The sequence below is a fragment of the Rhinolophus sinicus genome, chromosome 12, assembly GCF_057876585.1.
Source record: "Rhinolophus sinicus isolate RSI-liver-muscle chromosome 12, RSI-T2T, whole genome shotgun sequence".
Lineage (NCBI taxonomy): Eukaryota > Metazoa > Chordata > Mammalia > Chiroptera > Rhinolophidae > Rhinolophus > Rhinolophus sinicus.
The window spans coordinates 27,309,422-27,334,110 of record NC_142512.1 but is presented as its reverse complement, the minus strand read 5'-3'; the positions used below and the strand labels follow the sequence as shown (position 1 = coordinate 27,334,110).

At 36.7% G+C, this 24,689-nt stretch overlaps 1 protein-coding gene across 2 annotated transcripts in view; it reads left to right on the top strand.

Moving 5' to 3' along the window:
- The window catches only part of USP32 (ubiquitin specific peptidase 32), a 166,341-nt gene that overhangs the window by 78,183 nt on the left and 63,469 nt on the right, over positions 1 to 24,689 (top strand). For both annotated transcript variants that reach the window (XM_019732553.3, XM_019732552.3), the window contains exons 3-5: positions 2,047 to 2,152; positions 6,379 to 6,497; positions 10,824 to 10,983. In XM_019732553.3, coding sequence (XP_019588112.2) covers positions 2,047 to 2,152; positions 6,379 to 6,497; positions 10,824 to 10,983 — 385 coding nt within the window. The remainder of the gene's footprint in view (positions 1 to 2,046; positions 2,153 to 6,378; positions 6,498 to 10,823; positions 10,984 to 24,689) is intronic.

Sequence of the window (24,689 nt, the reverse complement as noted above, 5' to 3'; positions counted from 1 at the left end):
CTTATTCCTCATTGTTTGCTAACCCAGTGGTGCAGGTGGGTGAGGGGTGCTAGGATGGGGGACATTCTCTGTTGTCTTATTTCTGTCTCAGTTTTAGGCAGGTATTGTGTCCTTGATCTTGAAGAGTGAGACTTTCTCAGTGGTTTCCCCCCCTAGTGGTAGGGGAGCTCGAAAGGTCTGGGGCTATGATGTTTTTCTGCCCCTCCCCCAGGGATAGAGGTTTCTTTTCTGTTACCTTCCTCCAGTTTATGATGGAGCCAACCAGTAATAGTTATTCCACAAAGTGTATTTGTTATGTTCTTTTTTTGTTTTATATGTTCTGATCTGGAGCCATCTCCCTATGCTAGTTTATTGGTAGGTTTTGCTATCAATGGCATTAGAGATATACAATTTTTGACATCAGCTCTCAGAGTGTTATTAAATATATTTATAAATATCATTTAATGAATATATCTTTTAATTTTTAATACTGACCATTTAAATTTTATTTATTGAACTATTGTTTAATCATGCATTTTATTGACAAAAATTCTGCTTGGTAGATACTAGGTGTTTTGTTTTGTTTTGTTTTGCAACACAGCACTTCTGACACCAAATATGTGTTGTTTTATCCCCCATATCAGCCAGTTCTCCAACTGGGTGTCCTATACTTCAATTAAGTTCTTATACTATCTACCCCCACTTCGCATGCCAATCGCAGTTTCTGGAACTCCCATACTTTTGACCAATTGGCTATATAAATCGAGGGTTCCCATGACCCCCTCCTTGGGTTTGATAATTTGCTAGAATGGTTCACAGAGCTCAGGAAGGCACTTTAATTACTATTAACAGTTTATTATAAAGGATACAACTCAGGAAACGCCAAATGGAGAGATGCATTGGGCAAGGTATTGGGGGTGGGAGTGGAGCCAGGAAGGGAATGGTGCACAGAATCTCTCTGTCCTCTGGGGGTGCTCCCCCATTCCAGCACCTTGGTGTGTTCACCAACCCAGAAGCTCTTCAAAACCTGTTGTTTAGGAATATTTTATGGAAGTTCTATTACATAGACAAGATTGATTGACTCATTAGCCATTGGTGATTAACTCAATCTCTAGCCCTCTCCCCTTCCCGGAAATTGGGGAGTAGGGCTGAAAGTTACAACCTCTAATCACATCGTTAGTTCCTCTAAGAGTATTAGCTCCCATTCTGAAGCTTTGTGAAGGGCCCACCAAGAGTCACCTCATTAACATAAACTCAAGTGTGCTTGAAAGGGGATTATTATGAATAACAAAAAACGCTCCTTTCTCATTCAGGAAATTCCAAAGGTTTTAGAAGCTCTTGTGTCAGGAACCTGGAGGAAGACAAATACATGTTTATTATATCACAGTATCACACTACACACTCAACAAAGAATTGTTGAATGAATGAATAAAGGGATTGCTGTTGCTCTCCCTTTCTTATGCATAGCTTCTCTTCATTTCTGATTACTGTAATACCCATTTCTAAGAGTGTAAAAAATATCTTTTGGGGTCTCTATATTTCTTTTTTTAAAAGACCTTTTAGAGTGACTATATTTTACATAATAGTGTGTAAATTTAAGGTGTAAAACATGTTAATTTGATACATTTATATTTTGTAATATGATTGCCATTGTATTTCTGAACATTCGGTTGAGAATGTTGATCTTTCAAATCAAAATGATGTAAGTTTTACAGAGGTTGAAGGAAGTTCTCTAATCACACAAAATCCTTATCACATTATCGGGATTATTGAGGGGGAAGGACCTTTATCTTCCTGGACCTTGCTAAGGACTCCAAAGAGAAAGAATAAATATTCAGTGTGTGAGTCAGTGAAGTACATACATGTGCTTTAGAATGGATACAGTCTGTTCTTGGCTCAGTGCCATAACAAGGTGTGAAAGAGGAAGAGGGAGAAACTTAACATCATCTCACTGCAGTTTACCAGGGCCTTGTTTAGAGAGGGAGACAAGATTTGTTAAAGGGGTTAGCAGTCTCAAATTTCTGAACAAGTACAACATTTAAGATTGGTTTTATCATTTTCTCCTAGGTGATTTACTGTTCTTTTGGTGGAACATCAAAAGGACTGCACTTCAATAATTTAATAGTTGGACTTGTCCTTCTTACAAGAGGCAGAGATGAAGAGAAAGCAAAATGTAAGTACATTTATTGTCTCAAAATGATAATACGATATCTGGGTGCAGAATAATTTACCTTAAAATTCTGATGACAGGCAAAGGATTTGAATTGATGTTTCTCCAAAAAAGATGTACAGGTGGCCAATAAGCTCTTAGAAAATTGCTCAACGTAACTGGTTATTAGGGAAAGGTAAATTAAAATTACAGTGGATACCACTTCACACCCACTAGGATTGCTAAAATAAAACAGAAAGATAATAAATCTTGTTGGTGAGGATGTAGGAAAGTTGCAAGTCACATACATTGCTGTTGGGAGTGTAAAATAGTACAGCCACGTGGGAACACTGTTTGGCAGTTCCTCAAACTTTTGTTAAACATCGAGTTAGCCTATGACCAAGCAATGCCACTCCTAGTTGTGTGCAGAATAATTTACCTTAAAATTCTGATAACAGGCAAAGGATTTGAATTGATGTTTCTCCAAAAAAGATGTACAGGTGGCCAATAAGCTCTTGAAAAACTGCTCAACATAACTGGTTATTAGGGAAAGGTAAATTAAAATTACAATGGATACCACTTCACACCCACTAGGATTGCTAAAATAAAACAGAAAGATAATAAATCTTGTTGGTGAGGATGTAGGAAAGTTGCAAGTCACATACATGGCTGTTGGGAGTGTAAAATAGTACAGCCACATGGGAACACTGTTTGGCAGTTCCTCAAACTTTTGTTAAACATCGAGTTATCCTATGACCAAGCAATGCCACTCCTAGTTGTATATCCAAGAAAATAGAACACATATAGCTGACTCTGGAACAACGCGGGGATTAGGAGCCGCGGTTGGAAAATCCACGTATAACTTTTGACTCCCCAAAAACTAAATGGTCCCTCACTCAGTGTCCAGGAGGGATTGGTTTCAGGGCCACCCTTGGACACCAGAATCTGTGGATGGTCAAGTTCCCAGTATAAAATGGTGTAGATCAGTGCATACAGCCTGCCCTCTGTATCTGTAACTCCCAACTGTGGATCGAACAACCGTATAGATATTGAAAAAATCTGTATATAAGTGGGCCCGTGCAGTACAAATCCACGCTGTTCAAGGGTCAACTGCATTCATTAAAAAAAAACAAAACACGTACATAAATGTGCATAGCAGCATTGTTCATAATTGTCACAAGAAGGAAACACCCCTGATGTCCATCAACTGCTGCGTCCAACACAAATGTGTGGTCTGTCCATACCATGGAATATTACTCGACAATCAAAAGGAGTAAACTACTGGTACATGCTACAACATGGATGAACCTGAAAACATGCTAAGGGATACATGCCAGTCAAATTAGGCCACATGCTATATGATTCCATTGATATAAAATGTCTAGGCTAGGTGAATTCGTAGAGACAGAAAGTGACTAGTAGTGGCCAGAGGCTAGGAGGAGAGGGACATGTGGAGAGTGACTGCTAATGAGTGTGAGGTTTCTTTTTGGGATGAAAATGTTTTAGAATTAGATAGTGGTGGGGATTGCACAACCTTGCAAATATACTAACAGCCAGTGAATTATAGACTTTAAAAGGGTGAATTTTATGGAATGTGTGTGGCATCTCAAAAAGCCGTTATTTAAAAAAAATTCTGATAGCATAGATTTAGCAATCTATTGCCTTACTTCACAAGTAGAATCAGAAGTTCACTTACTTGATGTTTTATTACTGATTCTTGGTAAAAGATTTAGTTCTTTTTAATGGTTTTACTCTTAATTTTAGAAATTAATTTTATTAGGTGAATTATCTAAGCCCAGATGATGACTCCTCATCCATGACTTTTAAATCCCACTAAGCAGACAAATGTTATAATGAGAGTACATCATTCATTTTTCCCTTAAATATGAAAGGGAAGATAACCTTAGTTAATCATTGTCCATCCGTGTTTCCTAGGATATGTATTTATTTCCTTTTTTATAATTTTATTGAGATATAATTGACATACAATAAGATACATATGTATATTTTGATATGTTTTGAGATAATTTATATACCCACATTATTACAATCAAGGTAATGAAATTTCCATAAACCCAATTTTTTGTATTGGAATTTATCTGTGATCCTAGTTTTTTCAATAGTATCCTTCTACTAACAAACACGTACTCTGGCTCCAGAGTAATTAAGCCAGTAATTAAAAAAATAACAATTCTTTGGGTCATAAATACCAACATATATTTTTAGATTTTTATTTTTATTATATAATTTTATTAGTTTCCCAGGAGTAGTGTAACAAAAGTACCACAAACTGGGTGGTTTTAAACACAGAAATTTATTATCTCAGATTTCTGGAAGCTGGAAGTCCAAAATTAAGATGTTAGTAGGTCCTTCCTTCCTCCGAAACCTGTAAGGAAGAATCCTTCCTTCTTCCTGACTTCTGGTGGTGGCCATCAATCCTGGGTATTCCTTGGCTTACAGCTGCATCACTCCAGTCTGCTGATCTTATCACATGGCTTTCTTTCAACTGTGTCTCTTTTCTTCTTATAATCTGTCATATTGGATTAGGCCCATCCTAATGACCTCATCTTCAGTTGATTACATTCACAAATACCTTTTTCCAAATAAGGTCATATTCACAGGTACTGGAGTTAGGACTTTAAATCTTGGGGGGGAGGGGGGACACAGTTTAACCCATAACCATTCGTCAGAGCATTCCAGCCACTTGTACTCCCCCTAAGAGCATCGGCCACAGGATGTGGGAGGGCAGACAATGGAACCCACAGGGACTTCAGAGGGAAGACTGTTTTTTTTCTATCTTCTCTCTTTCCAAATAAGATCCTATTCATGGCTGCCAGCAGGTTGGATGTTTACAAATTTTGGGGGGATGCAGGTCAACCCACAAAAGTAGTATTTCAAACATATGTACCTCCACCCAGCTTTATTATTCCTTGACATTATATCATATTTGCCCCATATCTTGTTTTTTAAGAAAAAATATTACAGCCAAGGTGAGGCTCTCTCTTTGTATCCTTCCATGGTCCAACCCCTGGACCATCCATGGTCCAACCTCTGTTCTTCCCTTCAGAGGTTATCATTCTCATGACTTTGGTGATCTTTCATTCCTCATGTAGATTTTTATATATCCTTAAACGTATCTTCAACTGTTTTGCAGATTTTAAACTTTTAAATGGTATATTATACATATTATTTTCCTTGAACATTTTTGGCATTTGTTCATCTTGAAACACTTTGTTCCTTTATTCTAACTGCTATAATAGTATTTCATTGTGTGGGTGTAGGTGTGTGTGCATGTGTGTATCTCAATTTGTTATTTGCTTGTTGATAGACATTTATCTTTTTTCCCCAAATTTTGCTACTACAGACAATACCCTGGACAACATTGTTATTCACGGACATGCACATGTATGAGAATTTCTCAAGGGTAGAAGTGGAGTTGCCTAGAACTTGAATTTCTAGCATGCATATTTACGTTTCCTAAACTTTTTTTTTTTAAAGATTTTATTGGGGAAGGGGAATAGGACTTTATTGGGGAACAGTGTGTACTTCCAGGACTTTTTTTCCAAGTCAAGTTGTTGTCCTTTCAATCTTAGTTGTGGAGGGCGCAGCTCAGCTCCAGGTCCAGTTGCCGTTGCTAGTTGCAGGGGGCACAGCCCACCATCCCTTGAGGGAGTCGAACCGGCAATCTGGGAGCTCAGTGGCAGCTCAGCTCAAGGTGCTGTGTTCAATCTTAGTTGCAGGGGACGGAGCCCACCATGCCTTGCGGGACTCGGGGAATTGAACTGGCAACCTTGTGGTTGAGAGCCCACTGGCCCATGTGGGAATCGAACCGGCAGCCTTTGTTGTTAGGAACATAGAGCTCTAACAGCCTGAGCCACTGGGCTGGCCCCAACCTTTCCTAAACTTTTGACAAGTTGTTCTCCAAAGTGGTTACAGTAATTCATACTCTGTAATAGTAGTTTTTCAAGAGTTTCTGTTTCTCCCAACTTATGGTTAACACTTTGTATTGTCATATCTAAACATTTTTGCAATTTAGTGTGTTTGAAAAGATATCACATTACTGTTTTAATTTATATTGCTGGAGTGTTTATTTGTGGCTTTTTTTTTTTTTTTTTAGGAATGAATTAAATTACATATTTATAAAGTGCTTGGCACAAGTCATCACTCAATATTTGTTACTTTTCCCTCCCTACTTCCACGAGGATATATTTAATCTATGATACGATTAATTTATTCTTTCTTTCTCCTAGACATTTTTAGTCTTTTTGCAAGCGAATCCGGGAGCTATGTTGTACGGGAAGAAATGGAAAGACTGCTCCATGCGGTGGATGGTAAAGTCCCAGATACACTCAGGAAGTGTTTCTCAGAGGTATACTTAAAGATTTACATTTCATCCCTACCTGTTGATAGAGTATTAACTCTTAATTGTATAATGAGTTTAGCTATGATGAATAGATATTTATGTGTACCATATTCTTGACATTTTTGTATTTAATAGTTGGTTTCAACTATGTGCTATGTTCAAAGGTCCTTGACACACTTATTACTACTATATTTGTGCATCTGAAAGTTCCCAATTCTACTGTAAAGACAACTGCCTATACTTAATATCTAATGAAGCACACTACCGCACTCTCACACCAACATACACACACACATACACATGCACACACACAGGTGATTGTTCCCATTACAGTGCCATTGCTTTTCATCATAGACATATAGATAGGAGGTCTGACAATTAAGTTTGCAAACTCATTCTAGAAAAAGTGCTTCTTCAGGTCATCTTTGAAGTACTCCCCTTGGAAAGCTATGTACCGACGCCAGCGCCTAGTCCACCTTTCAAAGCAATTTTGGAACTCTTTTTCTGGAATGGCCATCAGAGCTGTCATCGTATTACCCTTGATGTCCTGAATGTCATCAAAATGTCTTCTTTCAATATTTCCTTTATCTTCGGGTAAAGAAAGAAGTCATTGGGGGCCAGGTCAGGTGAGTAGGGAGGGTGTTCCAATACAGTAATTTGTTGACTGGCTAAAAACTCCCTCACAGACAGTGCCGTGTGAGCTGGTGCATTGTCGTGATGCAAGAGCCATGAATTGTTGGTGAAAAGTTCAGGTCGTCTAACTTTTTCACACAGCCTTTTCAGCACTTCCAAATAGTAAACTTGGTGAACTATTTGTCTACGTGGTACAAATTCATAATGAATAATCCCTCTGATATCAAAAAAAGGTTAGCAACATCGTTGCAACAGATTCACAAACTTAATTGTCTGACCTCATACATCACTCATTTGCCCTGAGCTGTTCTGGTACCCTCCCTGACCCATCAAGGCCTATTTTATCATTTGTTTTACTTAGTTGATTTTCATTGTGAAACTTTTGGGTTTTAAAAATTTGTCATTTTTAGGCTCATGGGAGATCTTGCTCCCTGGCATATATCATCAGTTTGGCTCAAATAAACTCATCTAAAAATTCTAAAAAAAAAAATTGTCATTTTTCTGTCTTCATTATTAATATATTTTCATTATGTAAAAGTTAAACAATAGAAAATGTGTGTCTTTAACAGAGAAAATCCCTTTTTTTCGTTTTAGAAGTCTGCTAATGTGGAAAAGTCCCTAGAGATGGTAGAGTAAAACCCTTTTAGAAGTTTCTGATCCTTTCCTACAGCACTCACAGCTGTATGATTTTTTATGGGTGGCTCTTTGACTCACTTCCATTTCACAGATATGAATCCTTCACTGCTTTTGGTTTTGTTCAGTCAATTTCTATTCAGTTTAGTTTAGTCACCTTCCTAGCAATATAGTCATTGATTGTCAATATTCCATCCATATGCGTGTATCTGGTTCTAATATTTTTTTGCACTGTCTGGCTTTAGCTTTTCACCACTCTGGCTTTGAGTTCCTCTGTACTGGTAGCACCTGGAGATTTCCCTTTCTTGCTTTTGAGCTTGGCTGTGCAGTTTTTGGTAGTGGTTATGGTCTTACATCGCACACAGCATTTCTATGCATTTGGTGCAAAAGAATTGGCCCCTTCCATTTTGGATTCTGACTTGTTGACTGGAAGTTGCCATGGTAGTACGTATTTCAGTTTTCCAAGAGAAACTAGGCTATGGTATTTTTTTCTCCGGTAACAAGCATTGCTGGTCAGAAAAATGGTAATCTAATTTTTTCAGGCCTTGATTAATTGGGTTTTTCACCGAGATGTCAAATGCATTAATACTCATTGCTCATTTGGGGGGAAATGTATATATTTTTTTATTTTAATAAAGCTTGTGCAGACATTCCCGTTCTATAGATAGGGATTAAATATGGTTAGCTACCCGGTTCTTTAAAAATTAGGCCCAAAAGCAGGTATATATATTAGATGATAATTAGTGCTATAGGGAAAAAGAAAGTAGAATAATAAGGGGGATAGGCACTAATAGGAACGAGGTGGCTGAGTGTCAGTATTTTATATAAGATAGTTAGGAAAGGCTCGTCAGATAAAGTGATGTTTGAACAAAGAATTTAAAGGAAGTGAGGTAAAAACCAGTTTTTTGGGGAAGCACTTTCCATGAAGAGAATATAGTAAAGGCCTGAGGTGGGAGTGTGCTTGACATGTCCAAGAGGCCAATTTATCTAGAATGAAGTGAGAAGGGAGTAGTAGGAAATGAAGTTAGTGACATGGGGTTCCTTTACTGTCACCCTGAGTGAGATGGAAACCATTAGAGGGTTTTGAGCACAGGAGTACAGGAGTTTATTGTGTTTTTATTTAAACATGATTATTTTGGTTTTTATGTGGAAGGTAGGCTGAACAGAGTCCAGTTGAGATATCTGAATAACCCAGGTAAGAGATGATGGTCGTTTAGATCATGATGTAGCAGTGACGTGATGAGAAGTTTTTAGAGTCCACATTTATTTTGAAGGGGGAGTTGACAGGATCTTTTCTTGTATTGATTATGGGCTGTGACAGAAAGAGAAAAGGATGACTAAGGGGTTGGCCTGATTTAGTGAGTAAGTTGCTGTTAACTGAGGTGGCTATAACTGCGGTAGAGGGAGGTTTGGGCTTTCAATATCAAGAGAGGCTTAGGGCGTAATTAAATTTGAGAATCATATTAGACATTCAGGTTGAGTTGTCAGCTATAGTTTTTGACATAATAAGTTGGAGTTCAGGGGGAAGACTTTGTTGGCTTGTGGTGAGGATGAGATCATGTAGGAGTGAATTTCGATAGAAAACAGACTGGAAGGCTGTCCTATATTCCAGTGTTCAGAGATTGGCAAGATGAAGCGGAATCAAAACAGGAGCCTAAGGAATAGCATATGAGGAGAACCAAAAAAGAATGGTGTCCTGGAAGCCAAGTGATAAAAGTATTTCAAGAGGAAGGAGTGTTTAAGTATGTCAAATAAACTGAAAGATCAAGTGAGTTGACTTTTCAACTCCCAAGAAGCATTCCTTAGATTTGGCAATGTGGAGGGTAGGTCATTGGTGTACGTCTTGTGGGGTTCAAAAATCACTTGGAGTCAGGATACTAGGAGTGTGCTCATAATTAAAGGATACTGTTGGTTTTAACACGTATTCCAATGTAAGAGATGTTAACGTGCAAAAGTGAGCTTGTGGTATACTGCTGACATTCTTTCTAGACTAAACGTGGAGTAGAGAAAGAATGTGGTTGTGATCCCCAATCTTTAAACATGTTGGCAATGTCCTCATGTGTCCCTGCAGCAAGTCTGAATGCCCTGTTTTTCCATTCAGAGAAATAAGACTGTCGGTGTTGAGTGTTTGGATTGCACTGTTACATGTTCGGAAACTACTAGGCTAAATAGGATTTAGTAATATCCTATTGTACTCAATGGGATATTACTAAACAATGTAGAAATTATTTTTACCATATCTCTTTTAGGTTATAAATTATTTGTATCCCTTAATATCGCTCTCAGGATTACAGCTGCTAGGCTCCTGAATGTCATCCTTCATTGTATTTCCCTATGAGTTGCTTCTCCCCTTTTCTCATAAAATCATCTGGCCCTCGCTCAACCTAAGTCCTCTTGTCTTCCAAAGAGATTGACTTTCGTAACCATGTGGTGTTCTTTCTTGGCCTGGGTACTATTTTTCTCGAGATTTAACCAGACAAACACTTTGGAAAGAAAGCAAAGAAATAGAAATCTACTTGTTTCTTTTTGTATTATTGTTGACTTGTGAATACATGTTTTCATTGATGCCTTCTGGATAAGTACTGCTGGGTAGTTGTTTTTAATTTGCCTATGAAAGTAAAAAGAGCATTTAAATTTCATACATATTTAATTAAAATATGCTAATTCTGGTAGACTGAGGTACTAAAGAAGAAGGTACTAAAGTGAAAAATTGGATTTATTAAATATTGAAAGAAATGCAGTTTACTGATTTCAGGATATACCTCAGTAAATAAAATATAGGTTATTAGTAACAGTGCACTGCTTTCATGAATTGATGAAATAATTTGCAATTATCATAGATTTTATGCAAATGGAAGTACTAAAGTACAATTATTTTTGAAAACAATTATTTTTGAAAGTTAGATTTCCAAGTATTTAGGTAATTCTTCCATTGTAGGTAAATGTCAACTAATTGCAAATTTCAAGTTGTGCATGTTCCGAGTAAGATACCTTATATTTTTTTAAGTTTCAGGTGAAGATACCTTAAAATTTGACTAAACCTGTGTTTTCTTGTTTTAACTTTAGGGTGAAAAGGTAAACTATGAAAAGTTTAGGAATTGGCTTCTTCTAAACAAAGACGCTTTTACCTTCTCTCGTTGGCTATTGTCTGGGGGTGTATATGTGACCCTCACTGATGATAGTGATACTCCCACCTTCTACCAAACTCTGGCCGGAGTCACACATTGTAAGTAATGGCATTTCATTGTCTTATGTTCACTTTTTAATACAATTGCCTGGTAATATGAGAATATGCCTGTAAAGGAGAAGTTTATTGTTAATAGTTTTTTCTTCTAAAGTGTTAATTAAATAAGATGCAGGAGCATTGAGTGCTTAGCTGAAAAGGAAAACTCTGTTTTTTGTCTACTCTACTGAATACTTGCATACTCCAAATGTGTGGGTTTTTTTTCCCCACATCAAGCAATTCTCCAACACTCTGCAGACACCACTGGTTGTCCTACAATTCAATTCAGTTTTGACACTACCTACCTAGGGTTAGCATAGACCCCACAGGTTTAGGGCTCAGTCCCACAAGACTGCCATTGTGCCCCCCATTTCAGATGCCAATCACAAGTCCACACTGTCACCTGTGCTTCTGACCAACCAGCTATAAATTAGAGGTTCCGATCACCCTTTCCTTGGGTTTAATAATTTGCTAGAACAGCTCACAGAATTCAGGAAAATAGTTACGTTTACTGATTTACCATATAATACAGGATACGTTAAAGGATACAGTTGAAGAGATATATAGGGCAAGACCTGGAAGGGTCCCAAGCATAGGAGCTTCTGTCCCTGTGGACCTGGGATGCAGCAATCCTTCTGGCATGTGGATATGTTAACCAATCTGGAAGCTCTCTGAACCCCATACTTTGGGTATTTTTATGGAGGTTTCATCACATAGGCATGATGGATTATTAACTCATTTTCCAGCTCCTTTCCCAACTCCAGAGACTGGGGAGTGGGGCTGAAAGTTACAACTTTCTAATTATAGTTTGGTCTTTCTGGTGATCAGCCCCTACCCAGGAGCCCACAAAAGTCACCTCTGGCATTCGAACAAAAGACCCCTATTACCAAAAAGGAAATTCCAAGGGATTTAAGAGCTTTGAGTCAGAAACTCCTATCATTCAGGAGATTTAACTAGAGTTTGGTTAAAGACCAAGTATTGTCAGGAACCAGGGGCAGAGGCCAATATATTATTTCAGAGTCGCCTTCTACTAATTGTCCTTAACCAAGCTGTATTAGTTTCCTAGGGCTACTGTAACAAAGGACCACAATTCATAAAGTGAAACAACAGAAATGTTTTCTCTCACAATTCTGGAAGCTGAAATCAAGGTGTAAACAGAGAGCCATGTTGCTTCTGAAGGACCCAGGGAAGAGTCCCTTCCTTGCCTCTTCCAGCTTCTGGTGACTTCAGGCTTTGCTTGGCTTGTGGCTGTATCACTCCAATCTCTGCCTCCATCTTCACATGGCCTTCTCTGTGTGTGTCTGTCTGTATCCTCTCCTTTTCTTAAGTTAAGATCACACGTCATTGGATTTAGGACCCAACCTAAGTCCAGGATGATTTTCCCTCAAGATTCTTAATCCATTACATCCCCCTAGACCCTGTTATTTCCAAATAAGGTCGTATGCTGAGGTCCCAGATGATCATGAATTTTTGAGGGACACTTTTCAGTTCACCAAAAAGGCCCAAGTGTTAACTCCTGTTCTTCTTTCCTGTGGTTATAGAAAAGTTACCTTCATTGGGCTTTTGCTCATGTTACTTCTTAACACTGGAATGCCTTTCACTTTCCTTCTCCCTATAAATCCTGGTCATCTCTGAAGACTTAAATCACATGCCCCTGTGTTTTCATGAAACCTTTTCTTGTCTTCCTAAGAGAAATCATCTCTCCTTTTTCTGAACTCTCTTAACACCTTTGTTGTACCCTTCATGAATGATCTTATCACTTTCATGCTTGTATTATAATTATTTATAGCATTCTGTTTATTTGTACATGTCATCTCTCTTAAATCATAGAGAGCCTGTATTACTCTTTCCTTCTCCCTCTGTGCCAAGCCTTAAATGAGTATCTGGTGACTGAATTGAGGACCTTGGGTGTCAAGTGCTGTTTGTATCTATTGCTTTATGTAACTTATAATTCAGAAACTAATTAAACACCAGCTACTTTCCCACCCATTTCATCCTATTATTGCCAGAAGTTCAGACTGATAAATTCCTGCATGAATAGGCAATGAACTTGATTCTATCTGTTTTCAGTGGACAAAAGCGTCTTTTAAAAAATTGTTTTGCATCAGAAATTAGGGAATCTTGTTGTACTCACTATAAGCTCCATATAACATACAATAGTTTTTAAATTGTCAGTCTTATGGATATTCTGCTGAACTTTTGTTTTTAATTGTGGTTGTATGGTGAATTACTGTTCTGTTAATATTAGCTGAGTGTGACTACTTTCCCTTAATGACTTACGTTAAAGAAAAATTACTCTGACACTTGTTAAAATGGTGAGGAAGACTTGTGCAGTAGCATATTGCAATAGGGAAGAGAGATTGGTCTTAACTTCAAATGTAACAAGCACAATTGGGGATTTATAGCGAAGGAGTAGGGTAAAGGGAGTCAGTGGAGGGAAAATTACAAAGAGGAGACATCAAATGTAAGGGGATTCTTGCGAAAGGCAGGCCAAGGACTTATTTATCAAAGATGGGGTATGAGGAACTTGATCAGATATCAAGGTTAGGGAGATGACTTAGCAGGATTCTTTGCTAAGTGTGGGCTGAGCGGGCCAATGACAGGATGGGGCCCAACTTTGAAGCCTAATTGAAAGGAAGCTTCAGAGGAGCAGGACTAAAATTTGGTCAAGGAGAAGAGAGCCTTTGTCAGTTTCTTAAAGTTAAATTAATTCTGACGTACTTTGCAAATGCAAATGCTATTATTACTTGTTTTTGAAAGCACTATATTATTAAAGATTACAGGCTTATTTAACCTTAATCAGTCAAAATGATTTTCAAGATGTTATGCCATTACCTGGCTCCCATTTTTATTTGAAAATGGTCTTTTTTATTTAGTTTTTATCAGTTGGGAACATTTTTGGCTTTTCAATAGTATCTAAAAGTTACAATGCCTTTACCTTGTTTAAAAATACAGAGGGTGCCAAAAAAATGTATACACATTTTAAGAAAGGAAAACTGTGTTAAAATTCTAGTACTCAATATATACCAATAACAATAGATGGATACACATCACATTTGACTTCTGCAATTACAGGAGGTGCTCAAAGTGGTTATCATCAGCGTCCAGACACTCCTGTTCACTGCTTGAGCAATGCTGACCAAAGTGTCCATCTGTATACATTTGTAGGCACCCCTGGGATTTATCTTGAATTATTTAAAATAAGTACTAATGTGGATACATTGTGTGACCTGCAATAATGAGCTAATTTCTAAACTGAGTGGTTTCTTGTTAGGATCACTGTACTACCACTATGTCTGCAGCATGTTAGCACTGTTGACCTTTCCGTTTTCTTAAAATTCTCTTCTCCTGTTGCTTTTGACACACTGTACTTCCCTCGTTTTTTATTATTCTGAGTTTTCTTTATGACTCTCCTTCTGTCTACTTTTGAAATGTGAGTTGTTTCTCATGGATTGCCCTTTTGCTCTATTTTGTCTTTGGCTGACAAGCATCCTTTGCTTCCTTACAGCCATGCCCATTGCTTCACCTATCCTTCATACCTTTGCAGGTGATACCTAGATGAAGTTTTCTGGTCTTGAGGTAGCTCTCAAAGTGTATATTCATTTAAATTAATGCCTCCTGGGTATACGTATTTTAACATCTGAATCTCATATATAAAACCAAATTCATGTTTCCTTGCTTCAAGCCATCTAAAGGTTAAAAAAAAAAAAGCAAACATGTTCTTCCTGTCTTTTCTGTCTTGATTAATAATATTTGCAATTCCAGTTATCCACTTTGAGATTACCTTTGACTTTTCCTTACCAGGCTTCGTATTAGATCCTGTCAATCTTAACTCAGCCCTATTTCTTGCGTCTTTCTTTCTTTCTTGCTGCCATCATTATAATAGCTTTCCTTATTTATCTGAGTACACGTTAATGATAGGAAAGAATTAAGGACACTGGTTGTTTTTTTCAGTTTGCATGTTTTAAAAAACCATTCTTCATTTCTCTGCTCAGAAACCTTTGAGGGTTCATTTTCCATAGAACAAAGCTTAAACTCCTGAGCATGGTGTCTCTAAAGTCTCTTAGTTTCCTAGTCTTAAGTTTTCATACCCATTTCTCCTCACATACGTTCTCTGCTTCAACTACAGAGCACTGGTCAATATTTCAGTACTATACCATGAACTTTTACCACTATCCTATAAACCATCGCTCCTAATCGTCCTTCATTTTTCAGCTCGTAACAATTAAAATACTAATTTGTCATTAAAGCCGAACTCAGATTCCCCCACTTTTGTCATGCCTTCTCCATTTTTATTGTTTGAATTACTTTTCTATTTACATTTCTGCACACTTTACATTTCAATTAAATCAATTAAGAAGTGTTTTGCCTTACTTTAGAGTCTGTTGGAAATGGCTGTTCTCCCCAGAAGTTACATGTCCCTTGAGTACAAGGCTTATGTCCTAGTCATCTTTGAGTTTTTCTTAGTACAACGGACTAAGTCCATGCATGTTATTAGACTGAAGTGTATTGAAATTTTTTCAGCCACTAAAAGTCTACATTCTAAATACTGATTTAAACTTTTGATTTCCCCAGGAGTGAGCAAGAGGTGTATGTTGTTTCAGGACTGTAGGACTAAACCCATACGAAGGACTATGATAAATTATCATGTTTGAATAGGGTGTAACAATGTCATAGTATGTGAAGGTTTAAATAAAGACATATCATATTTTAGGGGGAAATGAATTATAATATTTATCAATTTAAGGAACTGCTGACGGTTGCAAAGTTAGTTCTAAGATTTTCCTTCTAAAACTTTTTGTGAGATCAGTGATGTGAAATATAGAAAATTGATTAGCATTAAGTTAAGGTACATGGAGGGTCAGTTTACTTTAAACACGAGAATTATCTATCTGAACTAATTATTTTATCTACTCCTAAAATGTGCCTATTGATTTTTCTGGTGGCCAAAGAAATAAGTCAGTAGAGTATGGTAAAAGCCTGAAATAATAATATGCTTTTAATCTTCTCAGTTATTTATAATTTTAAATTTAACTTTTAAATTTAATAATTTAAAATTTAAATTCCTGGCGTCTTAGTTGAATTTTGTCGTATCCTTGTTTCTTCTAAGGGAAATATCCCCAAATAAAAAATTAATCAATGATACGGCCACTATGGTATATTGATAGTTACTAACCTTTATTGAGCATTTGAATTATTTGGAGAGGGTATTAAAAGTGCAGGTTACCGGTTCTGTCTTCAAAGATTTTTTTTATTCAGAGGGCCTTAGGACTCTGTACTTTAATAGACATCTAGGGTAATTCTGATGTAGATGGACCATGAGCTACAGTTTGAGAAATATTGATATGATGTTTGGAAGTTCTTAAGACTCTGAGTCAGACACTCTGGCTCTGCCACTTATTATTCATGTCGCTGTGGGAAATTTATTTAATCTCTAAATTTGTTTTCCTCCTCTGGAAAACAAGGCTAATAACAAAACTTACCTCATAGGTGTGTTGTAAGAAGTATAGGGGAGGAGATTGTTTTTCCTTTACTCATCTTAGGTTCATGGACTGGGGGCCCGTTAAATTAGACTGATAAAAGACAGGCAAGAGTAAAACATAAGTTTTAATACATTGTGCATGGGAGCATTCAGTGATGAGTAATTCAAACAGATGGTTAGAACTTGAGCTTATGTAGCATCTTAGCAAAGAACAATAATTTTGTAGAGATGTGACAAGACAAAGGAAAAGGGCTTTGAACTTTTTGCGGTGCCAAATTGTTGGAAGGCAAATATATGGAGAAACTAATGGTAGATAGGGCTGGTAATAAGGTTTGGTATGTAGATTCACTCCTCTGGTGCCATCTCCAGGTTGCAAAGGATCTAGAGTTGCCTCTTGTGATTCATTAACATCTGTCCTTCTGGTAGAGGGACAGGGAAGACACCTTTACAAATTAGGCCAATAGGAGGAGGGCAGAGTGCTTTTCTTGCATCTGCTTCTTCTCAGTTGCCTTCAACTCACACTAATCCTTAAGCCAAAGTGGCATATTTGGGGTTGCGTATTGTGCTACCCTTCAGGAGTACATGAGCTAATACTTTTTAAAAGGACTCAGCCCTGTGTCTGGTATAGAAGGGGTGCTTTACGTGAATATGCGTCCTCTTGTATTAGGGAACACTTGGCTTGTGAATTCAGTGAGCTTCACCCACTTAGTCTCCAGAGAGTAACTGTTTTGGGAGCAAGCAATTTTCAACAGAGGGCTGCAGATCGGTTCATACAAAAACGAACTCATCCACGTGGGAAGAAATTGTTTTTCTTACAGTTTGTTTTCTTTTCTTTTATAACTTATAAAAATGAAGAACCAAAGTAAGCGAGTGCAACAGACAACTCAATTGCTACTGGCTTCAGCAAGTAGCTACTTTCTTAGCGGGTCTTACTAGGAGAGGAGAGCATTATTACAAAATCAGAATTAATTACTGCTGAATTTCTTATAGAAATTCTGACATGGGCAGGTTTACATTCTGATGACTGATTTATCATTTATAAATTCTCAGCTTCTAGCCGAGCAATTCACTATTAGTGTCTTTGCAGGCCCTTTCACTCAGAGCATATTTGTTACATTATACATTTCAAGTAATGTGTCATGAGTGTGGAAACTTGTGATAAAAATAGAGAATGTTATTAACAGAAAATATTTATTTTAAAGGATCAATGACTATTTAAATTTGTGTAATGATCCAGGGTATCTAGGAAACATAAAGGAATTACAATTTTTCACTTGTAAGTAACATTTATGTTAGAATACAAGTGCCTTTAATTACTTTTTCACAAACAATTATAAAGTAAAATTTGAATTCACAGTAGGTTGAGCACACTACTATATTCAAATTTTATTCGCTGATGTAAATCACAAATGAAACTAGGGAACTGTTTGTATTCAATACAGAGTTAGAATAATTAACTGATTTGTTCTACACAAGGTTTTAGATTTTTGTCATGGCAAGCACATTTTTCAGAGCTGCAAATTTCAAACTACTTTTACCTTTTATGTACATTTAAGAAATTGAATTAGAACTTTAACCCAAAGTTCAAGTTTTTATGCTTGAGTAGATCTTAATCATGTTTTTATCAAGTCTATTATATTTTTCTGTCATAATTTGCTGTTTAAATACCTAAGATTAGATTTCCTACAAAATTTTTTTGGGTTAAGTATAGGCAATGACAAGTTAACTTTTAAAGCCATTTGTACTGGACAGACAGTGTTTGCAATGATGCTATACATCTTGATGATGATGTTCAGAGTCAGAGAACATGTATAAACATGTTCTGTGTAATTAAATGTTTGAAATAGGTTGGTACAGGTGTTATGACATTCTTTTTTTGATATCTGAGAGAACAGTCTACCAAACCCTAGTCATTTGGCTTTTTCTTGTAATATCCTTTCCCCATCCATTTTGTTTGTGGTTATTTAGTACCACATAGTGTTGGAGTTTGGAGACATAGACTATAAACTCAAAATGTAAATCGTTTTACAAATTTTGATAAGTGTATTCATCCCCTATTATTGTACATGCATAGTCCAAGCTAAACACAGTCTGGCAGCTCTCTGCTTCTGTTTGAAGGCTCATTCTTTAGATGCTAACCTTTGAAATGTATACATTCTGACTGAGCTACCTACAAGGTCTAGGTTGAACTGCCTGTAATCTTTAACGCTCTCTCACTCACAAAGTAAAGTTCTTCCTTGTTTTTGTCTCTTAGCTTGTGTCTACAAAAAAAATTCTTCCTTTTCCTTTTCCCCCCAAATTACTTTGCTCTGTGGAAGGTTCTAATTAAATAAAGTGCAAATAGAGCACTTTCTAGAGGCACTATGCTTGGTGGACATTATCTTGTTTAATCCTTATGCTGTCTCTGAGGTTCATTTTATCTCCATTCTGAAAATGAGGAAGCTAAGACTATGAGAAGTTAAAGAAACTTTTCACAAGGTAAATGACTAATAGGTGCCAAAGTTGGGATGTTTGGATCCCAGAGTGCATGCTTATTTTTATTTTAGGACTCGAAGACAGTTTAATGACACACTCATTTTATTCTTTCATCTTTTATGAGTAGCTTGTAAGTGCAGGTAAAAGGAGTTAGTCCAGTGGTAGTTGTGGTTTGGTGAGCCATCTTCTTCAGACACCAGACAACTTTGCAGATTCACTTTTCCAATTTCCTTTTTTGCCCTTGGGGATACGTACAAGTGATTATTTTTATTTCTCTTCAAGAAATAATTTCATTTGATCCAAGCAAGATCGTTGAATGATTGCTCATTTATCAACAGTGAACTAGGTGATAGAACTATGATTTTTAAGAACTGTTTTAAGAACGAATTGAGAATTAATTTTCGTTAATGTTGATCATATTTTTATGGAATATAACTATATGATTTAGGAGAAAATATGTGTGCCTATTCTTTTTTGTAAATACGTGTTTAAATATACTGAAAAAGAGTTTTTGGAGTTTCCTTAAAATATATCACAAGAGTGGATAAGCCTGCTTACCTCAGTGATTTTGAAACTGGAGGGCAACGAAATCCAGTGCTCATGCTGCCTGCGCCGCTCAACCAACAGACCCATACAAGAGTTGGGCTATAGAATAAGCATTTATTATCAGAGCACGAGTGGTCTGAGAAGGCAGCAGGTTACGCCTCCAAAGACTGCCTTAACACGCTCAGACTGGCTTCGGGTATATCAGGGAAAACCTTGCGTTCCTCTAAAAGCTATGTGAGGGTTCTGGGGATCTGCATTGGAGCTTTCCCCCTGGCAACCTGATTACTCAGTGGGGTCAGTAACCCAGGAATAATGATGGCAGTAGGCTGGAAAGAATGCTAGACCACTGAGATTGTGATCATTAAGCCTAAGGGTATTAATCATAAGTTTCAGGGTAATTTTCTAAGACAGGGAACTGGGTGGGACAGGGGACATTCTGGGGATGATCTGTCCTTAGCTATAAGTCAAGGAAAGGTTAGGCTGGGGACATTGCAAGGCCTCCATTTCAGCGGGTCCCAACCTGGCCCTGCTTCAATTTCTTTTAGTAATAATAGAATCTGGATTCTGAGGTAATTAATACAGTATTTTTGGCTAATTTTAGGGCCATAGAACTCATTTTGATTATTTTTCTTTTCATATCTAATTCAAATTTATATTGTCCCTATTGTAGCATCGATTATCTCAACTAAAAATATGTTACTATTACATTCCCTTGCCTCATTTTAGTTTGCAATGTTAAAACCTTTAAATAAGAAAAAAGTACTTTAGTTCCATAAGCCACTAGTAAATCTGCACATCCCTCCTTCCTTATCCTCTTACCTGATTATAAATGAGTAAGGCTTGCCACCATTTTAAGTAGATCTCAGAAGGTCATTGCTTTTGAGAAGGTTGCTTCAACAATGTTAAAGTACTGTGTGACGGTTTGAAAACCCTGGGGTATTTTGCCTGGCTTTTTTATTTTATTTGTTGATTTTTTTTTATGGGAATCAATTCTGGCATTAAAGAATTATCTCTGCGGCTGGAGCCTCTGGTAAGGTGGGAGTTGATTAGCATGACCCAAAGTGCAGGCAGGGAGCTATTTAGAGTGTTGGGAAGGTGGTGTGTTGCTGTGGTGACTCAGAAAAAATTACACCTATAGGTGCGTGATAAATTCTTTCCTATTTAGCTAATAAGGTATACGTTTTTGGTATTGGTTTATGAATTGCAAATAAAGCAACTACTGCAATTATTACCTCTTTTTTCTTTTAAGTGAAAATGAGGTTAGTTGCCTTCCGTCTACCCAGAAATTCAGTGGCCAATTCATTTAAAATGTTTGGGCAATAATAATATATATAATTTATCAGAGCTTATTTTTGGCAAATATTGATCAATGAAATGCGGTCTATAACCAAAAAATGAACAGGTCACATAGGCTTTTAAAAGGGAGTTCTAAAAGCATGGTTTTAATTGGTGACCACGACCAATCTGATCATTTTTTTTGCTTCTAAATATGTTCTACTTTCACATTTCTACCTCAGCAAAGAAATTGTGTTTTTTAAGGAGATTAATAAACTTAGTCTTCAAAAGTAAAAAATTTGGGAGGCAGTAGGTGTGATTTTTCTGTGTTCTAATTTCGTGTATTATGTAAATACCAGTTAATTGGAAATACTGAGCGTCCATTATATACTTAGTTCCTCCTTCATGTTTCTGTCGCACATGAAATTGCAAAAGTTACGGCCACAGTGCATAGTAAGTGCTTAGTTAACATGGGAAAGATATTAAATTTGTGGGTTGAAGACATGAACAGAAAACTTATTCTGACTGACAACAAAGTGTTGAGCCAGAAGGCATTGAGCCTATATGAAGACTTCAGTGAGGGATCCCCTGAAATGAGTGATATCAAGCCATTTACTACAAGTAAGGGATGGTTACACAGATTAAGGAACAGGTTTGGCATTTTATCTCACTTCATCACAAGAAGGGTGAGTACACTACAATAAGATATTTTGAGAGACCACATTTACATAACTTTTATTACAGTATATTATTATAATTGTTCTATTTTATTAGTTGTTAATCTCTTACTGTGCCAAATTTATAAGTTAAACTTTATCATAAGTATGTATGTGTGTGGGGGGGTAGGGGCATTCGGTACTATCCACAGTTTCAGGGATCCACTGCGGGTCTTGGAACACATCCCCTATGGATGGGGGTGGGAGGACTATTGTATGTTCTTATTTCTATACTTCTAGAAATAAGCACAAATTTCTTTTTCCTTCTTCACAATTTCATGGATAGAATATTTGTTCTTACTGTAGATCTTAGCAACCTCAGCATGGTTTTTTTTCCTTTCCTTATTAAGTCAACAGCTTTCACTTTTTCACTTAACACAAGCACTTCACAGCTTCTCTTTGATATGTGCGAATTGCCAGCATCACTACTCTTGCGCTTTGGGGCCATTAGATAAGGGTTACTTGAACACATGCACTGTGATACGGATACCTGTGCTGCCACAGTTCAGCTGATAGTCCAGTTGGCTACGAAATGACTAACAGGCAGGGAGCATATACAGTGTGGAGCTGCTTCACAAAGGGATGATTCATGTCCGGGTGGGATGGAGCAGGGCAGTGCGACGTTTCATCATGCTACTCAGAATGGCACACAATTTAAATTTACAAGTTGATTATTTCTAGAAATTTTCATTTCATGTTTTCAGACTGGTTGACCTCAGGTAACTGAAACCACAGAAAGCGAAACTGCGGATGGGGGTGGCTACTGTAGTTTCTGTCAAGGCTCCTTCCTGTCTTCCTCTTTTGATTCAGTGTCAGGTTTTTTTATATGCAGATCTACGACGTGAAAGAAAGTTTAGGATGGGAGAAATCGGTTTCTCTTTCTTTTACATCGTAAGTGGAATGAACAGACAGCTTATTATGGAAAAGAGACAGTAATGCTATCTCAGTTTATCAGACTCATGATTACTCTCTCTACTCCTAAAAACTTGTAAAGTAGTCCTTTTAAATAAATTCAGTTTTCTGGGTATTTGAAGTAGATACTTACATTTTAAAAAATGAACGCTACATGCTTATGTAGATTTTAAAAATTAGCTCAATTCCAAAATAATTGGACCTTTGCAAAGGTTGATTCGTCAGGAGGTTACAATGTAGTAATGAATGCAGTATATTTGTTATTTGGTTAAAAAAGAAAAAAAAAATATGACAGTGTGTAGTCCTGGGTGAAAGTTTTATCTTTCTTGTATCGTAGTCTTTCTAGATAATTTTGTTGTAAAATTTTAAAAATTAATTTAGCCCTTTGATTATTTAAAACTATGAACTAGGGTTTTGTGTAATCTGAGGAATCATGCAGTGATACAGATGATAGAATGAAAGTATTGGAAATAATCTTCCCAAACAACCTACGTGACATTCAACTAAATACATCTAATACTATGGTTACAGTTATGTGAAAACATGCAATTATTTTTTATTTTTATTTTTCCTTTTTAAAAATAACCTACATTTTTAGTATTTTTCATGCAACAAAATATATATTCCTAGTCTAATAAAAACAAGTAATACAAATTTAAAAACTCAACTTGTATTATCAGTATTTCCATTTTTTCACTTCTTAAAATATTTTACAACACTGTCAGTTGTTATAATTACTTTTAGTAATTAATAAGTAATTAGTTCCCTTTAAATGCCAAAAGTGTAGATAACTTCATTATCACTCTTGGAATCCCTCTTCGTATTTTGTGGATCATTAAGAGATCCATTCTAGGAGAAGCCAAGTCAAGAAATTTCCAGGAGAGCATTCTTCTTTGTAAAATGGGAACTAGTTAGAATCAGTGTTCTTGACCCCAAGTACATATTGTCAAAGGTTTTTTGTTTTCATCTGTGGCAGGTGTAGTCAGTCCCATGAACTTTTCTTCTATTTCAGAATAAATTAGAATAGTGTCTTTCTGAAAATAATCTCAGTTTTTCCATGCACTGATGTGTGATAATGTATACAAAATTTTATATTTTCAGTGCATGATTTTTTTTTCATTTTTATATTTTGCTTTCAAAAGAATTTCATTCCTACATCCTTTAAGTAAAACCTCTCTGATAGGATTTAGACATAATGAGTGTCAGGGCAGAGGGGACAGGAAGGAAAAATAGAGAAACATTAGCTTTAAATCTCAGGAGTCCTTTGCTGGTTAAGCAAAAGGAAGATAATTTCTTAAAATGTTATGGAATTTGGTGGAATGTATGTGGAATTTTTTTTTTTTTAATACATGTTTTCATTTATTTACCACTTGATTACATTATTCACCACTTATGACTACTGTACAAGTATCGTACAGATACACATACTGATTTGACCATCTCTTAATTATCTTGCTGATGAGTAAAATAGTTTTCCCCTGCAATTTGTATTAAAACTGCTGTGAAGTAGAGTAACAATAAATGCTTTAAAGGCCCTGGAAATTTAAAGAGCATTATTCTTGTCTTCCCAGGTAACTTGTAAGTTATTGGAGGTCAAGGGTCACTAATGATACCAATCTTTTATCATAGTTAACAATATCCTTGAAAAATAAATATGTATATGAGGTATGATTAAAAAATACGTTGAATGTTTAAATTTAAAAAAATTTATTACAGTAAAAGACACATTGCTATTAATCCCCCTCTTGCTTCGAACACACTTATCCCATCGTTCTTGCCACTTTCTGAAGCAGTTCTGGAAGTTTTCTTTTATGAGTGTCTTTAGTTGCATTGTAGTGGCTGCCTCAATGTCCTGAATCAATTCAAAACGTTTTCCTTTCATGGTCATTTTGACTTTGGGGAAGAGCCAGAATTCTCACAGTGCCAGATGGGGTAAATAAGGTGGATGAGAACACCCCATAATGTTTTTATTTGGCTGGAAGTTGCTGTACCAGAAGTGATGTGTAACACCTAGCCCTTCCGTTGTGATTGCAAAATACGGTGAATGCTGCTGCTGAGGTCATCCAATGGAAAGGCAGGGATCTACAATATGGGATGAGACACAGCAAACTGTAATAACAGTGTGACAAGTTACAACTTATTCCATGCAGCCAGTTGGGTGTGAGCTACGGTTGAAAGAGGATGTTTTTTAAAGTGTGCCGTAAATCATCCTCCGTCACGACAATGCTCCGTGTCACACATCGCTTCTGGTATACGGCAAGTTCTGCCAGGTGTGCACACCAGTTGGAAGTAAACAGAACCAT